This window comes from Scylla paramamosain, chromosome 3 (genome assembly GCF_035594125.1).
Source record: "Scylla paramamosain isolate STU-SP2022 chromosome 3, ASM3559412v1, whole genome shotgun sequence".
In the NCBI taxonomy this organism is placed as follows: Eukaryota; Metazoa; Arthropoda; class Malacostraca; order Decapoda; family Portunidae; genus Scylla; species Scylla paramamosain.
In genome coordinates this window covers 2730001-2752856 of record NC_087153.1, presented here as the reverse complement: position 1 = coordinate 2752856, position 22856 = coordinate 2730001, and the positions used below count along the sequence as shown (strand labels likewise).

Here is a 22856-nt window from a genome sequence, read left to right as displayed (position 1 = left end):
TCATCACACAACCCACGGCAGTGCGCCATGACTGCTTCCTCCGGTGGTTGTACAAGCTCTCACGAGTCTGACCTGATCGCCGCGCCGCGCGCCGCCTGGGGGCCACTCAAGGAGCATACCAACAAACTAACACATTCAATGCGTAGGGTGGAGCTTGGAGTATACTTAGTGTGTTTTTTATAAAGTCATTTAGACAAATAAACATACTAGAATTTTTTTTAGATTGCCGCCCTATATATACGGCGGTGGCACTGAGCGCGGGTAAGCTAGATGCTGTAAATTTACGGCGGTGGCACTGCACGGGTTAAGAAGCTATAAGCTATAACTAATACATAATATCTGTATGTTCCATAAAAAGGCAGAGTAAAAAAAATAAATAAATAAATAAATAAATAAATAAATAAATAAATAAATAAATAAATAAATGATGATGATGATGATGATGATGATGATGATGATGATGATGATGATGATGATGATAATAATAATAATAATGATAATAATAATAATAATAATAATAATAATAAAATCCATCACCAGAGATGAGATAGTATCTGAGTGTAAGCTGTCACTAGTCTTGGTGGTAAAGAAAATAATGCAAGCAAAACCACCATTCATAACAATAAACTGGTCCTTGCATAGCTCTTATGTGATATTCCCTGCAAAATGTACCTTTGACACTTAATTAATGGGACAAGAAAACATGAGCACACTCATGCAAGTGCTCTGAGAAGCTTACCTGAGGGAGAGGTTTTCCTTGTCCTTCTCCTGCACCTCTTTACTGGATATGCTGGATATAGTGGTGGTGGTGGCGGTGGACGTAGAGGTGGAAGTGGAGGTGGGTGCCTCGCTGGTGGTAATGGCCACCAAGTCATTGGGGGCGGGGGTGGAGCCAGGCGAGGTAGCCGGGGTACTGTTGGCAGTGGCATTGTGGGTGGAGTTGGAGGCAGTAGAATTGGGGGGCTGCTGCTGCTGCTGTTGCTGAGCACCCCCAGGGAAGTTTTGGGTGTCCTCCTGTCCCACAGCAGAGATGGACAGAGAACCACGAGTGGTGGATGGGTTCTGCGTACGCAGGGCAGCGGCAGACCCTCTGGTGGTCACCCCCGTGGAGTTGAGTCCCACCATCTCCACCACCGGCTGGTTGTTGGGTTTGCGTGGCCGTCGTATCCGCCGTTTCACCAGCATCTTGTAGTTCTCCTTCTTTTTGGTGCTATAGTAATATTGAATACAATCACTCACAGACTTCCTTTCTAGGTAACTTCCTATCACCACGAAGTTCTTTGGGTGTTGTAGATATTTTTCTTTGAATATTTCCCTCTCCTGTTCGGTCCAGATATTTATATTTTTGTATTCTTTGTATTCACTAATGGGTTCCTCTATTAGTCCGTTTTTGTTAATATACCGTTGCTTTCGCTTCTTCTCCTCCAGAAGGATTGGGGGAATCACAGCATAAGCTCGCATCTTTTTGTCCTCATTCTGGAATCAAAGTAAAGGATTAGGCAATTGTTTGTGTTCACCACCACCACAAGCACATCCTAATCATTTATCATTACCAATTATCTCATCACTGCCACTCCTCATTCTAATGTCATCTCTCATCTGATCACAGGAGAGGTCTCCACATTTCCTTATTTATGGATGGGGATGATAGATGGAAATAGGTAGGTATATTTCATACAGGGACTGCCACATGTAAGCCTGGTGGCTTCCTGCAGCTTCCCTTATTTCTTATGTTCTTGTGTTCTTATTCTGTCATCCTCTGATCATCACCACACTATTTCTCACACCCCATGACTATAGGGTTAAAAAATTACTTCTCTTACACAACTTTAAACTATTAATTTAATTAATTAATTTAATTAAGTCTGTTAAGCGGAGGCACAATAAGTGAACACAATGCAAAGCAATACATCTTACCCTTCCTGTGGCAGACTTACCTATATTCTTTGCATGCCACTGTACATTAGCATGGAAATTTCCAATACACATACTTCCCACAGCAAAAGCAAGTCCCCACAACAATCATTGTCTCAAGTCAACTTCTCACTGTTTCAGAAGAATTCTGCATTACATTTAGAGTGAAATAGTTACCACTATCAACTGCCAGGAAGTGTCTATCCACCCTTCTGAGGATGCAAAAAAAAAAAAAAAAAAAAAAATACCAAGGTAACATTTATGGGGGAGAAAGAGAATCACAACTTCAATGATGCAGCAAACAAATGTTCCATGGTAGTGGGTAAGTAGGTTATGTACAAGACATGCTATTTATCTTGACCAAAAATAAAGGCATTTCTAAAGCAGTCCAGTCTGTCCTAAATCCATAGAGAAGCACAATTCAAAAAAAAAAATAAAAGTTTTGACTTCCCTAATTTATATTATCTTAAGTCTATACTACACTATACAAGACAATACATCTTTCACTATGTACTTCTTCATATCCTCACTCCTCTCACCTCCTGTTCCTGAAGGCCATCCATGATCTCCTCCATCTCAGCATCACTCTTGACCCTCGCTCCCACCCGAGAGAACCTTTCCTTCTCTTCACGTTGCTTCCTCAACTCGGGGAACACCTTCTCAAACAGCTCACGGTTTTTTGCCACCTTCTCCTTGTGCTTCTTGGAGTTCTCAACCTGCAGACATGAAGGATGTTTAAAACACTGACTTCCTCACATTCTGACTACAATGTGGAACTTAATTTCTCTCCTTTCATTCCATCCTATCATTGTAGCTATGGTAGCTCCCTGCTTCCCAATTCCCCACCTCACCTACACCACAAACAACACTTCCTTTGATGCCTGCCCTTATCATCTCTCACTTCTTTCACTTCATAAAAGCATCACTCTTTCCAAGAAAAACACTGTCATCTTCCTAACGCAAAAAAACAATCACAGGTTTGTTTACCATCAACTCGCATCTTGCAGCACATTGACAATAACATAAAAGTATAAATTCCATACTCTTTATCAATATATGGCCAAACAGAATGTCATTTATATTCATTCTGTAGCTTACAGAATGAACATAAATTACTAAAATACTGAATGTCATCAATTCCAGGACAGTGATGGCCAAGCTTTATTCCCTCTTTTGCTCTGCCTACACAACCACCCACTAACTGTACATACAAACACCACCATCCATCATTCCCATCCAACTACACACACACACACACACACACACACCTTCTCCACTCTCTTGAGCCACTCCGTCATGAGCTTGGAATACGTCTGGGTGAGGTGTGACTCGCGCTCATTCTTGCTGGCATGGCGCTTCTTGAAGTACTCCATGAGCCGCCGCTTGAAGCCCGCGTACTGCCTCTTGTTGGCCATGTAGACCTCTGTGTCGGTGGGCTGGTGGTACAGCGGCTGTGGCAGACGAAAAGAAACTGTTTTGGCACATGGAGAAAATTAATGAGAATGAATGGATTAAGAATGTACTGAAGCAAAATGTTAGATCAAAATAAAAACTCCCAAAGAGTGAGCTAAGAACTCAAGGACCTGACAACAAAGTATCACATAAATGTACTGACCTATGAAGACATGGATACAGCCTTTTTATGATAATAATTGTGATTATTGCAAGTAACTAATAACTGCATTGTAATTATAATGTTAATGACTATTTTCATTATTACTCTTCTGCAGTAACTGCATCATCATGCACAACCAAGACTAGCTTTTCACTCTTGAATTAATGATAATATGCTAAATGCCAGACAATTGCAGCATATAATGTCAATCAAAGCATTTATCAGTCATATATGAATCCAATTATTTTAAACTTTTCTGTCAAGTGTATTTCACAATCCTGATTCCTTGGAGCAGATTCCCCCAACAATAATTCCACTCTGATTTCTTTATGTGCTATTTTTTTGCTCACCATACACAAACTTTTTTTCTTCTCATTCCAATTCATAATCTCTTTCACTTCACTTCACCATAACTTCTTTCACTTCTATTTCCCCTCTGTCCTCCCTCCACACCAAGGCTCCACCCACTACACTACCTGCCAATGTCAGCAGGTGAAGTCCCCCCACCCTTCACCCCCTACAATGTAAATGCTTCAAGCCTACCAAACACCAAGTGGGGAGTGAGCCGCTGCCACTCACCAGGACGCTGGGCACATCAGTGGGCGGCATTAACTTGTCCAAGACATTGTGGGATTCTTCGGCCTTTTTCTGCAATGGATAAAAATATTAAGTAAAAGGATTTTTCAAGACACTAAAAGATTTATCTCTCTCTCTCTCTCTCTCTCTCTCTCTCTCTCTCTCTCTCTCTCTCTCTCTCTCTCTTTCATCATCATCACCTACTTAGCTGAACAAGATGGTGGGGGAATACAAACTTGAAAAGTTGGTTGGGAGTACTTATCCTGATAAATGAGCCATACACACAAACATACACATGCCTTACACCTTCATATGGCTACTGCATATTTCCCATTTCATACACATGCACTTTTTGCCATCCTGCATACAATTACACCACCTCTCAAGATAATAATCCCATTCACTTTATTGTCATCAAGGATTCTGTGACACTGTTTTGGAAGGAAATGGGCAAGATGGAATTCCCAGCCTAAAACATGTAATGTAAGAGCATGAAAGGTTTTTTTCCTGTTATGATCTTACAAAGCCTGGTGAAGCTGGCTGATGACAAAACAAGAGAAAGTGATTCTCTCTCTTTCTCTCTCTTGATATAAACAGCAGTGACAGCAACAGCAGATGATGTCTGACTACACAAAGGAAAAGATGACATAAGGATTTTTGCTATGCTAATGTTTCTGGAGCTACAGTCTTGACAGTCATCTTCAGAGTTAGGGAACATGAAATCACAGAAAAGCGCGCGCACGCATGCACGCACGCACACACACACACGCACACACACACTGTCTCTCTCAGTCTTACCCTGTTCTCAGCATAGATGATCTGTGCAATGCTGTGGTGTCTTGGCTCCTTAGTGTCATCCTCCTCCGCCTTGGCCCCATCTCCCTTCTGTGCCGCCACCTCCAGCTCTCCCTCCTTCTTGCGTAGCTTTGCAATGCTTGACTCAGCCTAGCACAAAGAAAAATTGTTATTATTCAATGTTCATTTACTGTTATGCACAAAAGTTAGTCTCAAGTAGAGAGAGAAGATGCAATACTACCAAGGGAGATGGTTGAATAACCTGAGTATACCATAGTCTTCAGTCAAAGGTAATACAAATGATAGACTAAAACAGTTCATAAAACAGAGCATTCCTAAATGGTGTGAGCATCTAAATTAAAAAGAAAGTATGAAAAATTTTCAAATATTTATGAGGACTGGAGGCAGAATATGGAAAATTGAGAGGAATTCATGTATACATGAGGGAAAATATGCAAGACAAGAAAGGATGACAAAAAAGCAAAGATTAAATGCATGAGAAGGCAAAAACACAATTCTAACCAGTCTATCATATTCCACAAGATGGTTTAGTATCACAGATATGAACCAAATAAAATACTTATTATTATTCATATATAAATTGATATTCTAACTTGAGAGAGAAGCTGACAAAAAATATGGAGCAATGATCAGTGTGGTGAAGCATGATGCAGCAGGGCAAGGGTAGGAGAGTGAGATGTGATAATGAGACTGACATTCATAATCTGCCATGGTTAAGATGACTTGCCAAAAAGGGACTCAAAGAAACTGAATGAGAGAGAGAGAGAGAGAGAGAGAGAGAGAGAGAGAGAGAGAGAGAGAGAGAGAGAGAGAGAGAGAGAGAGAGAGAGAGAGAGAGAGAGAGAGAGAGAGAGAGAGAGAGAGAGAGAGAGAGAGAGAGAATGGAATAAAGTTGCCATCTTACTATCACACTCCACTCAACTGTGCAATGTAACAGTAATAGCTCAAAAATTCATGTCTCCTCAAATCTACTGTACTGTACTATGCTAAGCTACACTATGCTGTGCTATGCTATGCTATGCTATACTATGTTATGTTATGTCATGTTACACCATGCTATGCCACAATGAGCAATGATATGCTGCATTTCAACACAACTCACCTCAATTCTCCTTTGCTACCCAATATGCTGTTATACAATGCCATGTTGTGTTATACTGTTATATATTGTTCTAAATTCAACTTTACTATTTCATCTAAAACTGACCTTCATCATACTACACTACACTATGCTATGCTATGCTATGCTATGCTATGCTATGCTATGCTCACCTTCGCAATCTCCCTGTCCACTTGTTCTATGTGCTTGAGGAGATCGTCTTTGGTGGAGCGGAGAGGCGACTCATCCCGGGGGTCATTGGGCATGGTGGGGGAGATGGCCTCCACCTGCGGGGTGTAGGTGGACTCCTGCGAAAACGTATCAGTTAGGCAATGCTAGATGGTGTGTGGTCCCCCCCCCTTTCAAAACCTATACAGATACATATAGATAATCCAATAGTCCTTGTCACATGCTTCTCTTGACATAAGTCTTCATTTATTATTAATACACAGACTATACACCCTGACCATTCACTGAAAATCATCATACCCTCAAAAATTATTCAGGTACATGCTCTCAATTCTTAACACAAAAGACAATTTCCATAAAGTCTCTCTATTGTAAACTGCACTAGTGAAAGCATGAATGACAATGCATAGATTACAAGTAAAGAGTAAAAATGTAAGAACACAAAGTATTTTTAAGACAGAGCATTAGAATCTTAACAGTTTTGTGATGAAATATGAACTCACTAAACACATGCAACTAACCTTGTTACTGTGGTTGTTGTCAGAGGTGTCAATGACAAGTGGGCCACGGGCATCAGGCTTGGTTGTCAACCTGATCCGTTTGCTGGAGTCCATGGTGGTGCTGACTGCCAGGGAGTTGGGCACGAGCGGCATCATATCCGAGCGTGGTGAAGCGTAAGGCCTTCAGGTTAGAGCAGCAGAGAAGAAAAGAGAGAAAGAAAGTTAGTCATCATTGTTTGGGACATAATGGCTGGTACGCACACACACTCTCATCTCTGTCACCTTGTGCTTTTGATGTTTCTACGGCATTGTTTGCACCTCCTGCTCCTGCTCCTGCTGCTGCTGCTGCTGCTGCTCTTTCACCATAACTACTACAACTTCTACTCCAGCTCCTTTATAACTACTACTTCTATTACCACATCATCTGCCATCATCAATGTATGCTTTTGATGGCTTGTTATACTATCATAAATAATTGTTTATAAAAAATGACAGAACAAAGTTCAAAAGGCAAGTAGTTATAGTAAAGATTCTTTAAATATATTTATTTTTCTATGCAGGAAGAGAGGATTCTCTTGGTTTGCTTAAGAAGTCATATCTTTCTTTAACTACTTCAGCTCTATTTTTCTTACTTAGTTCCCAAGTGATCTGCATACCATCAAAATAATACCTGCATCTGTTCCTCTCCTCATCACTTGCTAATTCTACTTTCACATGCATGATGAAACATGTTTACAATGACACTACTAACAGCAGCTGCCTTCCTTGACTTCCCTTTAATTCCTATTCCTAATCCACTAATGGTGACATTTGGCCAAAAAAAAAATAAATAAATTCTCCTTTATAATTCCACTGACTGCATAAGCTGCATTGATGGTACTTAAGTGCCAGAATTATTCATGTATTCAGTAAAGTTCAAAAAGGAAACCATTCACATCAAAGGTTCATCTGAGATGAGTGGGGGAGTGAGTGAGTACCTTAAAAAAATGCTCTGACATGACCACCACACATCTCATCCTTTATCAATGCTTTCTCATTCCTCCCTTGACTGTCCTAGTGATGACAAGAAACACCCACACAAAGAACATTTTCCTGCACCCAAACACACACACACACAAATACACATTATATGAAGCACCACATCAGTAAACAACACTATTATGAGTAGTATTGGACTATTCATGTCTGTTATGTTTCTCACTATTCTTGTTACTCAATACCACTATGTTATCATTAAAGAGTGAGTGAGAGTGAGTGGGTGGGTAAATGGGAGAGGGTTGGTTGTGGGTAGATGGAAGGGTAGGAGTGTGGGGTACAGGCATGGCAACACAGGATGGATATGGTAAGGTAAGGTAAGGCATGGTAGGGATGGGGAGGGGAGGGGGGGAGATATATAAGGATTTGATAGTTATTAGTCAACAACACCAATGTAATAACACCTTTTCTCTCTTTTTTTTTTTTTACCACAGAACAATTATATTAAAGCACACTTCTACTGTACTACACTGTTGCTATTTGCTTCCTTCCAATCAAGTCAACAAACACTTAAAAAAAAAATATATATATATATTACCACAAACTACATACACTGCATAGTGAAGGAAGAAACCATGAACACTAAACAAATCAATCAATCAATAAAGCACAATACTGGTTTTCATAATCAAGGAAGGAAAGAAGGGAGGAAGAATGAAGGGAAGAAAGAATGAAAGGAAGCATGACTCAATCGAGGTGGTCTGGGCAGGGAATAAGTCAGGATAAAGGCATGGTGAAGGAAGGAGGTGGATAGGAAGGGAGGAAAGAAGGAAAAAATTAATGGTTAAGGGATGCAGGGAGGAGAAAAGATCAAGTGAAGGAGAGGAGAGGAGAGAAATATGACAGAAAAGTGAGAAAGTAAAAAAAAAAAAAAAGAGTAAAGAAAAAAAGAGGGTGGAGATGAAAAAAAAAAAGGAATATGAAGAAAATAAATGAATAAAAGAAGAAAATGGAATAAATGGATAGAAGAGAGAGAAGCACAATCCTTACCAGCAGTGTCAAGGTGGGGAGGAAAAAAGGCAGGAGAAAGAAGGGGAAATGAAGCCATGGAGGAAGGGAGCAGAGGGAGGGGAAGGGAGGAGAACAGAGAGGGAAATGTGGGGAAGGGGGGATGCAAGTGAGCCTAACAAGGTTCTCTGAAGAAATGAGAAAAAAACAAAGGCCTCCAGATGGGGTAGTGGATATGTGTGCAGGAAATGAACTCTGTGTGTGTGTGTGTGTGTGTGTGTGTGTGTGTGTGTGTGTGTGTGTGTGTGTGTGTGTGTGTGTGTGTGTGTGTGTGTGTGTGTGTGTGTGTGTGTGTGTGTGTGTGTGTGTGTGTGTGTGTGTCATGCATTGTTACCATGTCCTGTTGTGTCCAAAGAAAGGATGAGTGACTAAGGGTGGCAGAATGGCATCACTGGCAACCTGGTACCAGTGTTACATGATGAGGGGAGGAGACATGGAGAGGGGAGGGAAAAAAACCCATATTTGTGATCTGAAAAAAAAAAAAAAAAAAAAAGAGGAGGTAGGGGTGACGGAAGGTAAGAAAAGGAGAATGGGAAGTAGTGAAGGGAAAGGGAGGAGCAAGAGGAAATGGCGAGATCAGGATGAGGGAGATGGAGCCCAATCTACTACAGTTATCATGTGTAACGTTAAAAAGAGACAGTTTGGCAGCGGCACAGCTGAATCCCCAAAACTTTTTCTCAGCTGAGATGAAAAAGGAGAGAGAGAGAGAGAGAGAGAGAGAGAGATGAGAGAGAGAGAGAGAGAGAAGAGAGAGAGAGAGAGGAGAGAGAGAGAGAGAGAGAGAGAGAGAGAGAGAGAGAGAGAGAGAGAGAGAACAGCTCATGTCACATAGTTAATGTATAATATTAATAATTATATATAAATATAGAGGTATAAAAATATATGACAATGGTCACAAATTTACTCCGTTTGCCACATACCATAAGATTTTCCGCCCCTGCGCGCGAGTAGGGCCTGCGGGAGGGAGGGGGGTTAAGTTAGCGCGTCCATTACGTCTATGCACCAAACACATGTTATACAGATTTGGGAGGGTTGATCGGGGTGTGAGGGAGCTGGGGGGTGGGGTTGTTGTGGGGGTGAAAAATGCAGGTTGGGGAGGTGTTACATGGGGTGCTGGACTTGGGTAAATGTAATGGTGAGAGAGGGATGGGGATGAGGCCAGGATGGGTATAGGCCAGGCAAGGGAATGGGTGTTTTAGGGGCACAGAGAAAGAAGTGGAGGGTATGCAATAAGTGTGTTGTGATGTCTCTGAAAGGGAGGGAGGGAGGGAGGATTAGGGCTCTGAGGGAGGGAGCTAAGGTAGGGATAAGTGAGTGAGGGGAGGGAAGGAGGGAGGGAGGGAGCTGAGGTGGTGCCTAATGCCTCCTCCTTAGATGCCCCACCCACCCCACTACCTCACCCTGACTTGACTGACTGACTGACTGCCTGCTGATGCACTGTCTGAGTTCCCTTATTACCAGGAACACGGCAATACCAAGCATAACTCAATTCAAAAGGGACTGGGAAAGTACATAATAATAATAATAATAATAATAATAATAATAATAATAATAATAATAATAATAATAATAATAATAATAATAATAGTCATGTAACATAATAAATGTATGTCAAAATATACAAGTTTAAATGGTGCTATTGAGCATGATAATTAATAAATAAATAAATAAATAAATAAATAAATAAATAAATAAATAAATAAATAAATAAATAAATAAATAAGGCAAAGACAATAATATACATATAGAGTAAAAGGTGTAAAAACAAAACAAAAAAATAAATAAATAAAATAAATGAGTACATAAGTCAATAAATAAATAGACACAAACATATCCTTCACTTCAAGATGAAAATGAAATATGCCAGCATAAGTGATGATGTGTGTGTGTGTGTGTGTGTGTGTGTGTGTGTGTGTGTGTGTGTGTGTGTGTGTGTGTGTGTGTGTGTGTGTGTGTGTGTGTGTGTGTGTGTGTGTGTGTGTGTGTAGCCAGGTGAGACACTTGTTAAGGAGACATACTACATTCAGAGGTGAAATATTACTCCCACAGGTGATTAAGAGCTGCAATATTCATGGGTGTATACACACTAATCTATTCATGTCATGGTCTCTCTCTCTCTCTCTCTCTCTCTCTCTCTCTCTCTCTCTCTCTCTCTCTCTCTCTCTCTCTCTCTCTCTCTCTCTCTCTCTCTCTTTCTGGTGTCTTCCTATTGCATAATCCTTTTTTTTTCCTTTAAGTGTCAAAAGATTCTCAAAAGTCTCCAGCCCTTCTATGGCTTAGTGATCATGAATAACAAAACTAACAAACTAACTAACTAATTAATTAAATAAATAGTCATCATTATTTTATGCCTATGAGGGGCAATTAAGCACATTCTTTACTTATTCACTTCCGTTTCCCCCTCGACTGGGCCAGACAGTAAGAGACAAGCAACATATAAAGCTACTAAGGGCAAGAATCCCTTCAGGCCACCTCATCAAACACCTGAATAAAAAAAAACCTTGCAGCAAGCACCACCTGCTTTACAAATGCTCCCATAATCCCTGCCATCACAAAGACCCACCCCTTATGAATCTGGACCTGTCTCCTAAGCCTGTCAACCCTTGACATCTGCCTCCCTGCGGACTTCCTCGGCAAGGCAAACACACATGAGGAGGTATTAGGTAGTTAGGTAAGGTCTTGATAGGTGGTGGAAGTGGTAATGAAGATTATGGTGGCAGTGGTGGTAGTGGTGGTGGGTGATTTTGGGGAGTTTGACCTGAGTTGACCTGAGCTAGCCTGGCATGTGCCCTGCCCAGCGGCCAGCCTTACCCATAGTGTCCCATGATGGTGGGCCGTCTGGGGGGAGCATCACCGGTCGGTCCTGTGAAGAAAGGAACACAGTTAGTTCATCAACACTCACAGGTAAATGCAATAATGTCATTGATACATGATACATACACTGGCAACTGGTGACATGGGAATCACTCTCTCTCTCTCTCTCTCTCTCACACACACACACACTATATACCTAACTACCAATCACTGTCATCATCGTAGTCATTATCCTCATCAAAGATCATCATAATTATGTAAATGTGGCCTTTTGCCTCCACAGATGATTTTAAAATATTAAACCCTCAACATTTTTTGGATGTATGAAACATGACAAAAATATACACAGAAAATTCCAGGTACTGTAGTACAAAATTAAGGTATGATATAAAGATAATTTGTGATAATTCTGGGTTATATATAATTTTACTAATATACATCTGTGTAAAATAACACAAGTGAAAAATTTCCTTGCACACAATAAATTATATCAGGTCAGGGAAGGGGCAGGGGAGGGAGAGAAAATGTTTGTTGGCTCAGCAGTTGCTGGCAGTCAAAAAATAAAATAAAATAAAATAAAATAAAATAAAATAAAATAAATAAAATAAAGAACAAGAGAGAGAGAGAGAGAGAGAGAGAGAGAGAGAGAGAGAGAGAGAGAGAGAGAGAGAGAGAGAGAGAGAGAGAGAGAGAGAGAGAGAGAGATGGTTGGCAGGGCTGGCATCGGAAAGTTTTATAAGGTGGGGGATGTCACTGGTGTAGGATGGAAAGCCTTATTCATTTATTTACCTTTTTTTGAGCAAATTTCCATTCTGTAAGCCTTTTTTTTTCACTGGTAATGGCATATTTCTCATTTAAACTTTATTCTCTCTGGTTACATCTTCATTTTCATGGGAAGAGCAGATTAAACAATGTTCTCTACATCAGAGAGAGAGAGAGAGAGAGAGAGAGAGAGAGAGAGAGAGAGAGAGAGAGAGAGAGAGAGAGAGAGAGAGAGAGAGAGAGAGAGAGAGAGAGAGAAAATTAGGTTACTGACAAGAGGATGTAAGGAGATAGAAGACTAACTAATAATGAGAGAGAGAGAGAGAGAGAGAGAGAGAGAGAGAGAGAGAGAGAGAGAGAGAGAGAGAGAGAGAGAGAGAGAGAGAGAGAGAGAGAGAGAGAGAGAGAGAGAGAGAGAGAGAGAGAGAGAGAGAGGTGGGTTGGGTTGGGGGAGGATACAAGGAGGGGGATGTGAGGCAACTTGAGGTGTGGAACTAGACTGTGGAAAGAAGAGGCGGAGTGAAGTGGTGAAGTGAGGCAGTCATGTGGAGTGGAAGGGAGTGGAGGGGGCACTGATGGGATGGTGGAGGGCGTAGGGGGATGACAAGGCATAAATGACAGGAGGGAAGGAATTGGGGGTGGGGGGGTCCTTAGGTTTGGGGTTGAGAGCAGGGGTGGGAGGGAAAGGGAGAGGAGGGAATACTCACACACTTCAGGGAAACTTGTCTCCCATGAGTGCTGCTGGAGGAGGAGGAGGAGGAATAAGGGAAAGCTGGTAAGATGAAAGAGGATGAAGGTGATAGAAGAAAAAAAAAGAGAGAGAGAGAGAGAAAAAAGAAGTAACTACTAATAAGATTCTATATACATCTAGATAAGGAGATAAAAGCATGAATGACTTGTGTGTGTGTGTGTGTGTGTGTGTGTGTGTGTGTGTGTGTGTGTGTGTGTGTGTGTGTGTGTGTGTGTGTGTGTGTGTGTGTGTGTGTGTGTGTGTGTGACTATTTTGGTAATGGATGAATGGGTGGGTGAATGGGTGGGTGGGTGGATGGATGGATGGATGTAGTAGCATGTCAGAGGAAGAAGAATGGGCCACACAAAATATATAGAAAAGGAGAGAGAGAGAGAGAGAGAGAGGGGGTAAGGAGAAAGAATGGGGGGAGGAAAAAAGGGGGGAAGAAAGAGAAAGGGAGAAGTGTAAGTAAAAGGGAGGTATAAAAGGCCTCTTAAAATGGGTATATAGCTGCCTTTGTTTGCTCTCTCTCTCTCTCTCTCTCTCTCTCTCTCTCTCTCTCTCTCTCTCTCTCTCTCTCTCTCTCTCTCTCTCTCCAATAATCCTCAATAAATCCAAATCTCCCCTCTCTTCACCCCTATCAACCTTTTTAATAACCTTTCCTCTCCCCTTATTCCCCTCCCATCTGCTATTTTATTTCCCCTGCCTCCCTACCATACTTGCACTTCTTCACCTCCTCCCCTTCCTTACAATGGGATAGGAGGGGGTGAAAGTGAGGGGATAGGAGAAAATTGATGGATAGAGAAACAGACAGACAGATGGATGAATGGATTGATTGATGGATGGATGGATGGATGGATGGATGGATGAAGTGAGCTCCAAAAACATTATCTATCAGTCATTTAAGCAATCATTTTTCTCCTCATCAGACTCAATCCATCTTCACAATATTCCCATCAATAAACCCTTTTTTTCTCTCTCTCTTCCTCATACTATATATAACACTTGCGTATCCTCATACCCACCTAGTCACAAAAGTCATGTTCCTCTCTCTCTCTCTCTCTCTCTCTCTCTCTCTCTCTCTCTCTCTCTCTCTCTCTCTCTCTCTCTCTCTCTCTCTCTCTCTCTCTCTCGTGTTGCCTCCTCTTTGTCCTCCCCCACTCCCCTTTGTTGATTTTTTTTCTCAAGCCTTATCTTATTTTCATTTTTATTTTTGAAGAGAGTGAGAGGGTAACTTTTTTTTTTTTCAATGCTGAATGATGATAGGTGTGTGTGTCTGTGTGTGTGTGTGGTCACCATCCTTTCGCGTACACACACACACACACACTGTATCATCATCATCATCATAATAATCATAATCATCAATGTCCTCTCTTCCCTCTCTTTATCCTCTAACGGTTTCCTTCTCTTCATTTTTTTCTCTCTTTCCTCATCTTTCAGTCTCTCCTTCTTCTCTATCCATACTGTCGTCATTTTCTTCCTCCTCCTCCTCCTCCTCCTCCTCAACTTCCTCTTCACGCACAGCCACAAACCCTCCAGCTCCTCTTTCCCCTCCCTCCCTCCATACACCCCCCTCCTCTCCTTCCTCCCTCCCTCCATTCGTGACCGTCTGAGTAAAAAAGAAAAAAAAGTACAGGCCAAGGTGAGGAGGGTAAGTGACCAACCACCTTATTACCTCACCACCCCCGTCATCCACTACAACCATAACCTCCCTCCTCTTCTGCCTCTTCTTCTTCCTCCTCCCGCTCTAGTTGACCTATCCCTATATAATTTTTGATACGTGATGAGTCCCAGTGACTATGGCTCTCTCTCTCTCTCTCTCTCTCTCTCTCTCTTAGCTCACTTCCGGTCTGCAGCACAAAAAAGAAAGGCACACATATCTTTTCCTTGAACTGTATAACGAGGTGGCAATTCGCTCACGCACGCACAACCACGCACTGCACACGCATCCATGTACAGTACTCATTCGCACGCACATGTACTCAAATTTAATATTATTTGCAAAGTTTTTTCTTTTTCCTTTCTTTGTGTGTGAGCAAATTCTAGCTTCTCTCTCTCTCTCTCTCTCTCTCTCTCTCTCTCTCTCTCTCTCTCTCTCTCTCTCTCTCTCTCTCTCTTCTTTTTCGTTTTTTTTATCTTAGCATATTATTATTATTATTATTACATTTGATAAGAGCGACAAACAAAGAGGAGGAGGAGGAGGAAGAGGAGGATGAGAAAATAAAAGGGGAAGGGGGAGATGAATGAAGGGAGAGGAATAAAGGTGGGAGAAGGGGAGGAATAAGAGGATCAAGAGATAGAAGAGAAGGTATAGAAAGAGGAGGGAGAGAAAAATTCAGGACGAGGGGAGAAAGGGAGAGAAAGAGGGGAGAGGGAAGGATGAAAAGGACAAGAGATGATGATGATGATGATGATGATGATGAAGAGGAGGAGGAGGAGGAGGAGGAGGAGGAGGAGGAGGAGGAGGAGGAGGAGAGACCTGTGTTTATCCTCCTCCTCCTCTTCCTTCTCCTAGCAACACGAAGAAAATGTGAAAAGTCAAGCCTGGTGGTGGTGGTGGTGGTGGTGGATGGTGTTTGATGATGATGATGATGATGATGATGATGATGATGATGATGATGATGATGATGATGGGTGGGTGATAGTCACATGGCAATGACAACGAAAATTCCAGTGAGTAGAAATTCCCCCTCTCTCTCTCTCTCTCTCTCTCTCTCTCTCTCTCTCTCTCTCTCTCTCTCTCTCTCTCTCTCTCTCTCTCCCTCAGTTAAATGGTTTCTTTCTTTTGGCTTTCCAATTTAGTCTGCAGAGAGAGAGAGAGAGAGAGAGAGAGAGAGAGAGAGAGAGAGAGAGAGAGAGAGAGAGAGAGAGAGAGAGAGAGAGAGAGAGAGAGAGCAAACGTCTTTCAAGTCAGCAACTGTGTCTAAATTTAAAGTCTCTCTCTCTCTCTCTCTCTCTCTCTCTCTCTCTCTCTCTCTCTCTCTCTCTCTCTCTCTCTCTCTCTCACGCACATACAACCACGCACGCACAACCACCACTAAGAAAGAACGAACAGTGATGTAAATAGGAATAAGAACTGAAAACTAAAAAAAAATATGGAAGATGATATAGAACTACTACTATTACTACTACTACTACTACTACTAATAATAATAATAATAATAATAATAATAATAATATCCTACCATTATTATTTCACCAGCCTCAATATAAGACAAAAAAAAAGAAAGAAAATCAAGAGAAGCTAAAAAATAATGCAGTACGTGACAAGAGAGAGAGAGAGAGAGAGAGAGAGAGAGAGAGAGAGAGAGAGAGAGAGAGAGAGAGAGAGAGAGAGAGAGAGAGAGAGAGAGAGAGAAAGGGGGTAAACATCACAAGAGGATTTCTGAAATAAGCTGATATTTGCTTCCCCCTTCCTCCTCCTCCTTCTCCTCCTCCTCCTACACACAAATAAAAAAAAAAAAAAAAAAAAATGAAGCCAAGCCAACTGCCTTTTTATCTCCCTCCCCTCTCCTCCTCCCCTGCCCCTCCCCCGCCTCAGGTATGCAGCGTGTGTATATGTATGTATGTAAGTTCCGGGATTAACCTTACCCTAAGCCTTCCCATTGTCTGCCATTGCCATTTCTCGTTTCCCTGTACCATTTCATTTATTTATTTATTTATTTATTTTTATTGTTATTATTTTTTAGGGGGTTTGGGGTGATGATGGCAGGTTCTTTCGTATTTTTTTTTCTATTCTATTTATGGTGTGATACTTTCTTCTGCGTCTAAGTTTCCTTCGTTCAGTTTTTTTTTTTTTATTATTATAATTATTGTTGCTTATTGTAGAGTTTTCTTGTTACGTGTTTTTTTTTAATCGTCTTAATTCCTTCACTTTTTATTTGGTGACAAGTTTAAGCTAAATTCTTATTTATTTTAGTTGTCATAATTATCTTTTTTTTTATGCGTAAACCGACTTTTTTTTTTGTTACCAATACCTTCTTTTTTTGCTTTACTTTCTTTGTACAGACATTTTTATTTTCTTAGTTATCATCATCGTCTTTTGTTTTACTGTCTCTGAATATTTGAACTTATTTTTTTCTTTCTTTCGCTTTCTTCGTATTTTTTTTTCTTTGTTTAATTTCCTTGGTACACAGACACTTTCTCCTTTCCTTCATAACAAAAGAACAGATAATTTTCTTTGTTTTACTTCCCCTCTGCTACATATGGGGATGTTATTCTCTTTGTCATTATGTTCTTTCTCTTCTCACTTTAGTTCTGACAGTTACTCATTTTTCTTATCTCTCTTATACAAATGATGTCTTTTTTTATCTATTTTCCGTTGCTTCTTTCCTCAACATTTATCTCGCTTCGAGGATATTATATTTTTTTCTACTGACGTCATCTTAATTATCAGTTATTATCGAGTGTCATAACTCTGGACTCCCTGCCTGCCTCTGCATTTCCACCTTCCTATGACTTGAACTCCTTCAAGGAAGGTTTCAAGACACTTATTCTTTAATTTTTGACTACCGCTCTGGATGCTATTAAGGGGACCCGGCATCTCAGTGGGCCTTTTTAAATTGGATTTTTGTTACCCTTGGCCAATGTCCCTCCTACATATATTATTGGGGAAAAAAAAACTGTTATTCATTTATTTTTTTTCCATAGTTGTGATATTTCCTTGCTTTAACCTTCGTACACTTTCTTATTTTTTCTATCGTATTTTACTTTTTATCTTTTTCTTTCTTTCTTTGTGTCCACTCTCACGTATCTTTTTTTTTTTCTTGTGAATTATATTTGTTCGTTTTTTTTCATCTACGTTCACTGTCTATATTCTTTTTACACGTTTTTATTATTTTTTTTAATTTCTTCTCTCTTTATTTTGCTGCATTAAATTTTATTGTGTTCGCCACCATGATTTATCCATTTATTAACTTTTTTTTTCTTTCAATGGTGAATTCTGTCACATTTTCACCTTCACCTACGTTTCATATTCAAACTTTTCTCTCATACATTGCAGCATTTGTTGTTGTTGTTCACTATCATGTATTTCCCTTTATATTTGCTTCTTGTGTATTATCTCGTTTTTTTTTTTATTTATTTTTTATTGAGTTGTTTGTCAAAATGTTCACCTTTTTTTTTCTCTTTATTATTCTTCTTTCTCTCTCGTGTTTCGTTGTATTCGTTGTTTTCATGGTCATACATATCCCTTAATTTCTTACTCCCTTGTTTTTTTCATTAACTTGCCAAATTTTCACTTTTTTCCTCACTTTCTTTATTATTCTTGTCTCATATTTTACTGTATGCATTGTTTATCATCATACACATTCCTTCATTCATTTCTTCCTTTTTTTTTGTTTTTTGTTTTGTTTTCTGCCTTTCCTTGATTTCAGTTCATTCAATTTAAAGCATTTTTTTTTTCTATTCCTACATCATCCTCACCATTTTTATTCCTCACATATTATTCTTCCTCTCTTTCGTATTTTGCTATATCCGTTGCGTTCATCATCATATAATCCTTTTGTTGTTGTATTTTTTCTCCTACTCGCGAGTTCTGTTTGTTATGATACACGTGTCTCTAATCCTGTTATTTTCACTTGTCACTGCTGCGCTGGAGGGAGGGAGAGGAGGGAGGGGAGGGTGAGGCGGTGGGAAGCCAGATAGTGGGGGAGATTTGGGGGGGGGGTAGTGTTGTTGTTGAAGCCAGGCCGGAGGGAGAGAGGGAATGAGGAAGTGAACAGTAGAAAAATAAGGAAGAAAATATGGAAACTAAAAAAAAGTGAAAAGCAGGGGGAGAGAGAGAGAGAGAGAGAGAGAGAGAGAGAGAGAGAGAGAGAGAGAGAGAGAGAGAGAGAGAGAGAGAGAGAGAGAGAGAGAGAGAGAGAGGCGGAGATAATACATTTTAATTAAAACATCCAACTTAATCTTATAATTAAAAGGGCTTACACGAGTGAAGGAAACTAGAAATGTAGGCAGGTATAAAGGAATACTGATGAGAATGAAAGAGTGAAGCAGCGAAGGTAGGAATGGTGAAAGAAGAACGAAAAAAGTGAGGGAATAGAGGGATGAGAAAATGAAGTAATGAAGATAGCTTTAAGGAACGCCGAAGTGAAAGAAAGGAACGAAGGTACGCGGGAATGAAGAAACGCAGATAGGAATGAAAGTGAAGGAATGGAGATATGAATGAAAAAAATAAAAATAAATAAATAAATAACAATAATGTCGACAGAATGAAGGAATGCTTAAAGAAGTATCGACAGCAGGAATGAAGGTGAAGGAGTGTAGTTAGGAATTAAAAACCATATTGACATCCTCACTATAACAATATGTGTAAGTCATGTCAGGGGAAGCTATAGCATGTGGACGTGAATTAATGTGTGTGTGTGTGTGTGTGTGTGTGTGTGTGTGTGTGTGTGTGTGTGTGTGTGTGTGTGTGTGTGTGTGTGTGTGTGTGACCCTGACCCACGTGATCACATTTCTCCGCAACTCGATGCCTTTGGTGGTTATTATTATACAGATGAGCAGTGGTGGAGGAGGAGGTGGTGATGGTGGTACGTAGTAGTAGTAGTAGTAGTAGTAGTAGTAGTAGTAGTAGTAGTAGTAGTAGTAGTAGTAGTAGTAGTAGTAGTAGTAGTAGTGGTGGTGGTGGTGGTGATGGTGAAACTGTAGTAGTGCTAAGTCCAACGGCAACACTAACAGGTGCAACTGAAATAATAACAACACGTGTATTTTCACGAATAAAGAAACAACAGCAGCAATAACAAGATAAAGAAGATGAGGAAACATGGCGCGTGGATCCCATAGACTATACATCTCTCCCTGCAATGAGCAAACCAAACATAACGAAAGAGAGTGAGAAGATAAGGCAAGGAGACGAAAACGTAAATAAGGAAGAAAAAAATATAACAAAGAAGACTAAATAAGAAGTGTGGAAGGAAACCTGTGTATGCACTCTGGTGAGATGTGAACACGAACACCCTGCAAAAGGTGGCAGAGGGACCGCAGCAAGTCAACAAGCACGAGGTATAGAAGGGGAGAGGCAGGCAGGCAGGCAGGCAGGCAGGCGGGCAGGGGGCTAACACACCACAACGCAGCCACTCATTCTACGATGCTTATGCTTTGTAGTGAATTCTTAACAAATGATCCGTCCCCTCTCCCCCCAAAAAAAATAAATAAATAAAAAATAAATAAATAATAGTAATATGGTGCCATAATAACTTGTTACTGCTATTCTTTAACCCTTTCCCTGTTTGTCAATCCTTTGCATTTTCATGTACAACTTTTAAGATTTTTTTATTTATTCATTTTTTTCTTGTACTATAATTATTGTCTTCGAAAAACGTTCTCCTATAACTTTGCAAAAATTAAACTCATACTTTGCTTCGGTCTTTTATGTCCATCGGAACAGTTTACTATAGTGATCTCAATGTGTAAAAAAAAAAATAAATAAATAAATAAATAAAAATAGGGAATAAAAGGGTTAAATCACCTGACACATAAAAAATAAATAAACAAATAAAATAATAAAGAAAAACTTATAAAACGTTCCCTCTTCTATATCCTCGATCTTCGCACTTCACTCTACACATTTCTAATACCCCATGGTGCTGTCAGGAACATTCTATAACTACTGCTGTATATCCTGATAGCGGCTGATGATGGATTAAAGGCACAATCTCAAGCTCCTATACACGTTGCGCAAGCTTATGGTGGAGCCAGGGACATTCTTCAATCTGCCACGAGTGTTTTATGAGTTCATGACGGTGTTAGTCGCATTACAAACGTTATCATATGCATGGTGTAATTACAAACGTTATCATATGCATGGTGTAAGCTTATAATGAAGTCAGTCACATTTTTTCCCCGTTGCTATACGTATTTCAAAAGCTCATGAAGTCACACGCTCCTCAAATCGCCACACACGGCTGTCAGATACATTCATTCCATGCCATGACATTTCTTGGGGCATTTTAAAGGGTAACGATGCAGCCAGACACATCCCTCACGTAGCCAGAGCACCCTCAGACACATTCCACTCCACTACGCACAGACAGTACTACCCAGCTTGGCTTTCACCTCGATCCATTATCCTATCCACTTACCTCCCGGCGTGGTCTGATGGCCCTCTCGGCACAAACTACACAACCCCCCAAAGAGCCACTACAGGACGCTTAACCTGCGATCTGTCTTGAGTCTGAATGGGCAAGGGAGAGTCTCAGCGTCCGTAATGCCTCAGTAACTCAATTCTTCCACGTATCAAATAGAAGCAACCCTTCAGATAACTGTCCCTTTCTCCCCTTTAATAACACTCAGCTAAAGCCTCCTCCTCCTCCTCCTCCTCCTCTTCTAAGTCCTCCTCTTCACTACCCGATCTCTCTTTCTCTCTCTCTCTCTCCCTCTCCCAGACTGCTCTTTACTCAGTTCTAAATGTTAGTTATCTTTACTCTCGCTATTCAGTGACTTGAATGGAAATGTGGTTCTGGCAAGATAAAGACTGGTTGCTATTGGAAGCCCATCACAAACACTATATCAAAGAGTACTGGACAAAATGGGCTTTGGTAGACGCACTGAGAGATAAACAAACAGCAGCAGGTAAACGAGAACTTTCAGAAATGTTGTATACGTTGTTAGTGGTGCAGGGAAGCAAGGACGATGAAGAAACGAAATATCAACAAATAAACTAAAATGTAGGAAGGAAAGGAAGCGAAAAAAAAAATCAGAAAAAAAGAGTAATGAAGCCCAACAGCACAGGAAAACCGAATGAATGAATGAAAGACTGACTGAGTGACTAACTAGGAGGTTCTTTACGTCGACACAACGGGATCACAAGGCACCACACCTCGAAATTCACACCAGGTATACCCGAGTGCAACGCGGAGGGTGCACAGTACTGTTAGGTAAACAACTGAACACCACTACACCTAAACAACGAACTACCTCAAACAAATAGGTGTGAGGGCAGGCATACCTCCTCCCCCGCCTTTACCTCTCCATCCAAACCCCATCCACGGCACCTTCCTCCCACACACACACACACACACACACACACACACACACACACACACACACACACACACACACACACACACCTTTAATATCCCAGCCACGGGCCAATCCGCTGTCAGCCACCCACGGGCACACACCAACGCATTTCATTTCCCAGGTATTCGCTGCGTTACGACACTCACAGACACGCCTAATAGATTAACTTCCAATGGTACACTCATTTCATTAACTTCTCAAGCGGGTGACAGGAGTGCTACAGGGTGCTACAGGGTGCTACTTGTGTGCTAAGCCGCTAATCTGTGCCACAGGCCTCACCTGTTAAGACAGTTACGGGTCTTCTTCCTGCCACGGTTAATTAAAGCCTCCTTACGGTCTCTCTCTCTCTCTCTCTCTCTCTCTCTCTCTCTCTCTCTCTCTCTCTCTCTCTCTCTCTCTCTCTCTCTCTCTCTACACGCACACACACACACACACACACACAGATGCAGTCGCGGTGGTCACAAGTCATTAACCTACCGTGCTTGCTTACGCTGTCTTTGATTCGTTATCTCTCTCTCTCTCTCTCTCTCTCTCTCTCTCTCTCTCTCTCTCTCTCTCTCTCTCTCTCTCTCTCTCTCTCTCTCTCTCTCTCTCTCTCTGATGTGCCGACAGCTAAAAGGTGTATTCCGGGTGGGATACACTACATTAGGCTGAGTCAAGCCACCAAAACGTATCATATTCAATCATATCCTATCCTAACCTGTTCAACCCAGTCCTATCCTGAGCTGACCTGACTGGCACCAAAGCAGCACGTGTGACTGCCTCTCCATGTGA

At 41.0% G+C, this 22856-nt stretch overlaps 1 protein-coding gene across 3 annotated transcripts in view; it reads right to left on the bottom strand.

Annotated features, from left to right (window-relative positions):
• Positions 1 to 22856, bottom strand: part of LOC135089276 (protein PRRC2A-like) — a 79731-nt gene that overhangs the window by 26279 nt on the left and 30596 nt on the right. The window contains exons 1-9 of one of the 3 annotated variants that reach the window (XM_063984749.1): positions 12356 to 12506; positions 11564 to 11615; positions 6731 to 6890; positions 6194 to 6328; positions 4904 to 5050; positions 4073 to 4177; positions 3183 to 3365; positions 2454 to 2630; positions 740 to 1476 (exon numbers count right to left, since the gene is read on the bottom strand). In XM_063984749.1, the coding sequence (XP_063840819.1) occupies positions 740 to 1476; positions 2454 to 2630; positions 3183 to 3365; positions 4073 to 4177; positions 4904 to 5050; positions 6194 to 6328; positions 6731 to 6890; positions 11564 to 11615; positions 12356 to 12377 (1718 nt within the window). In that variant the 5' untranslated portion in view covers positions 12378 to 12506. Of the gene's footprint in view, positions 1 to 739; positions 1477 to 2453; positions 2631 to 3182; positions 3366 to 4072; positions 4178 to 4903; positions 5051 to 6193; positions 6329 to 6730; positions 6891 to 11563; positions 11616 to 12355; positions 12507 to 22856 lie in introns of those variants that run through there. The other 2 variants (XM_063984759.1, XM_063984769.1) reach the window with 2 other exon arrangements.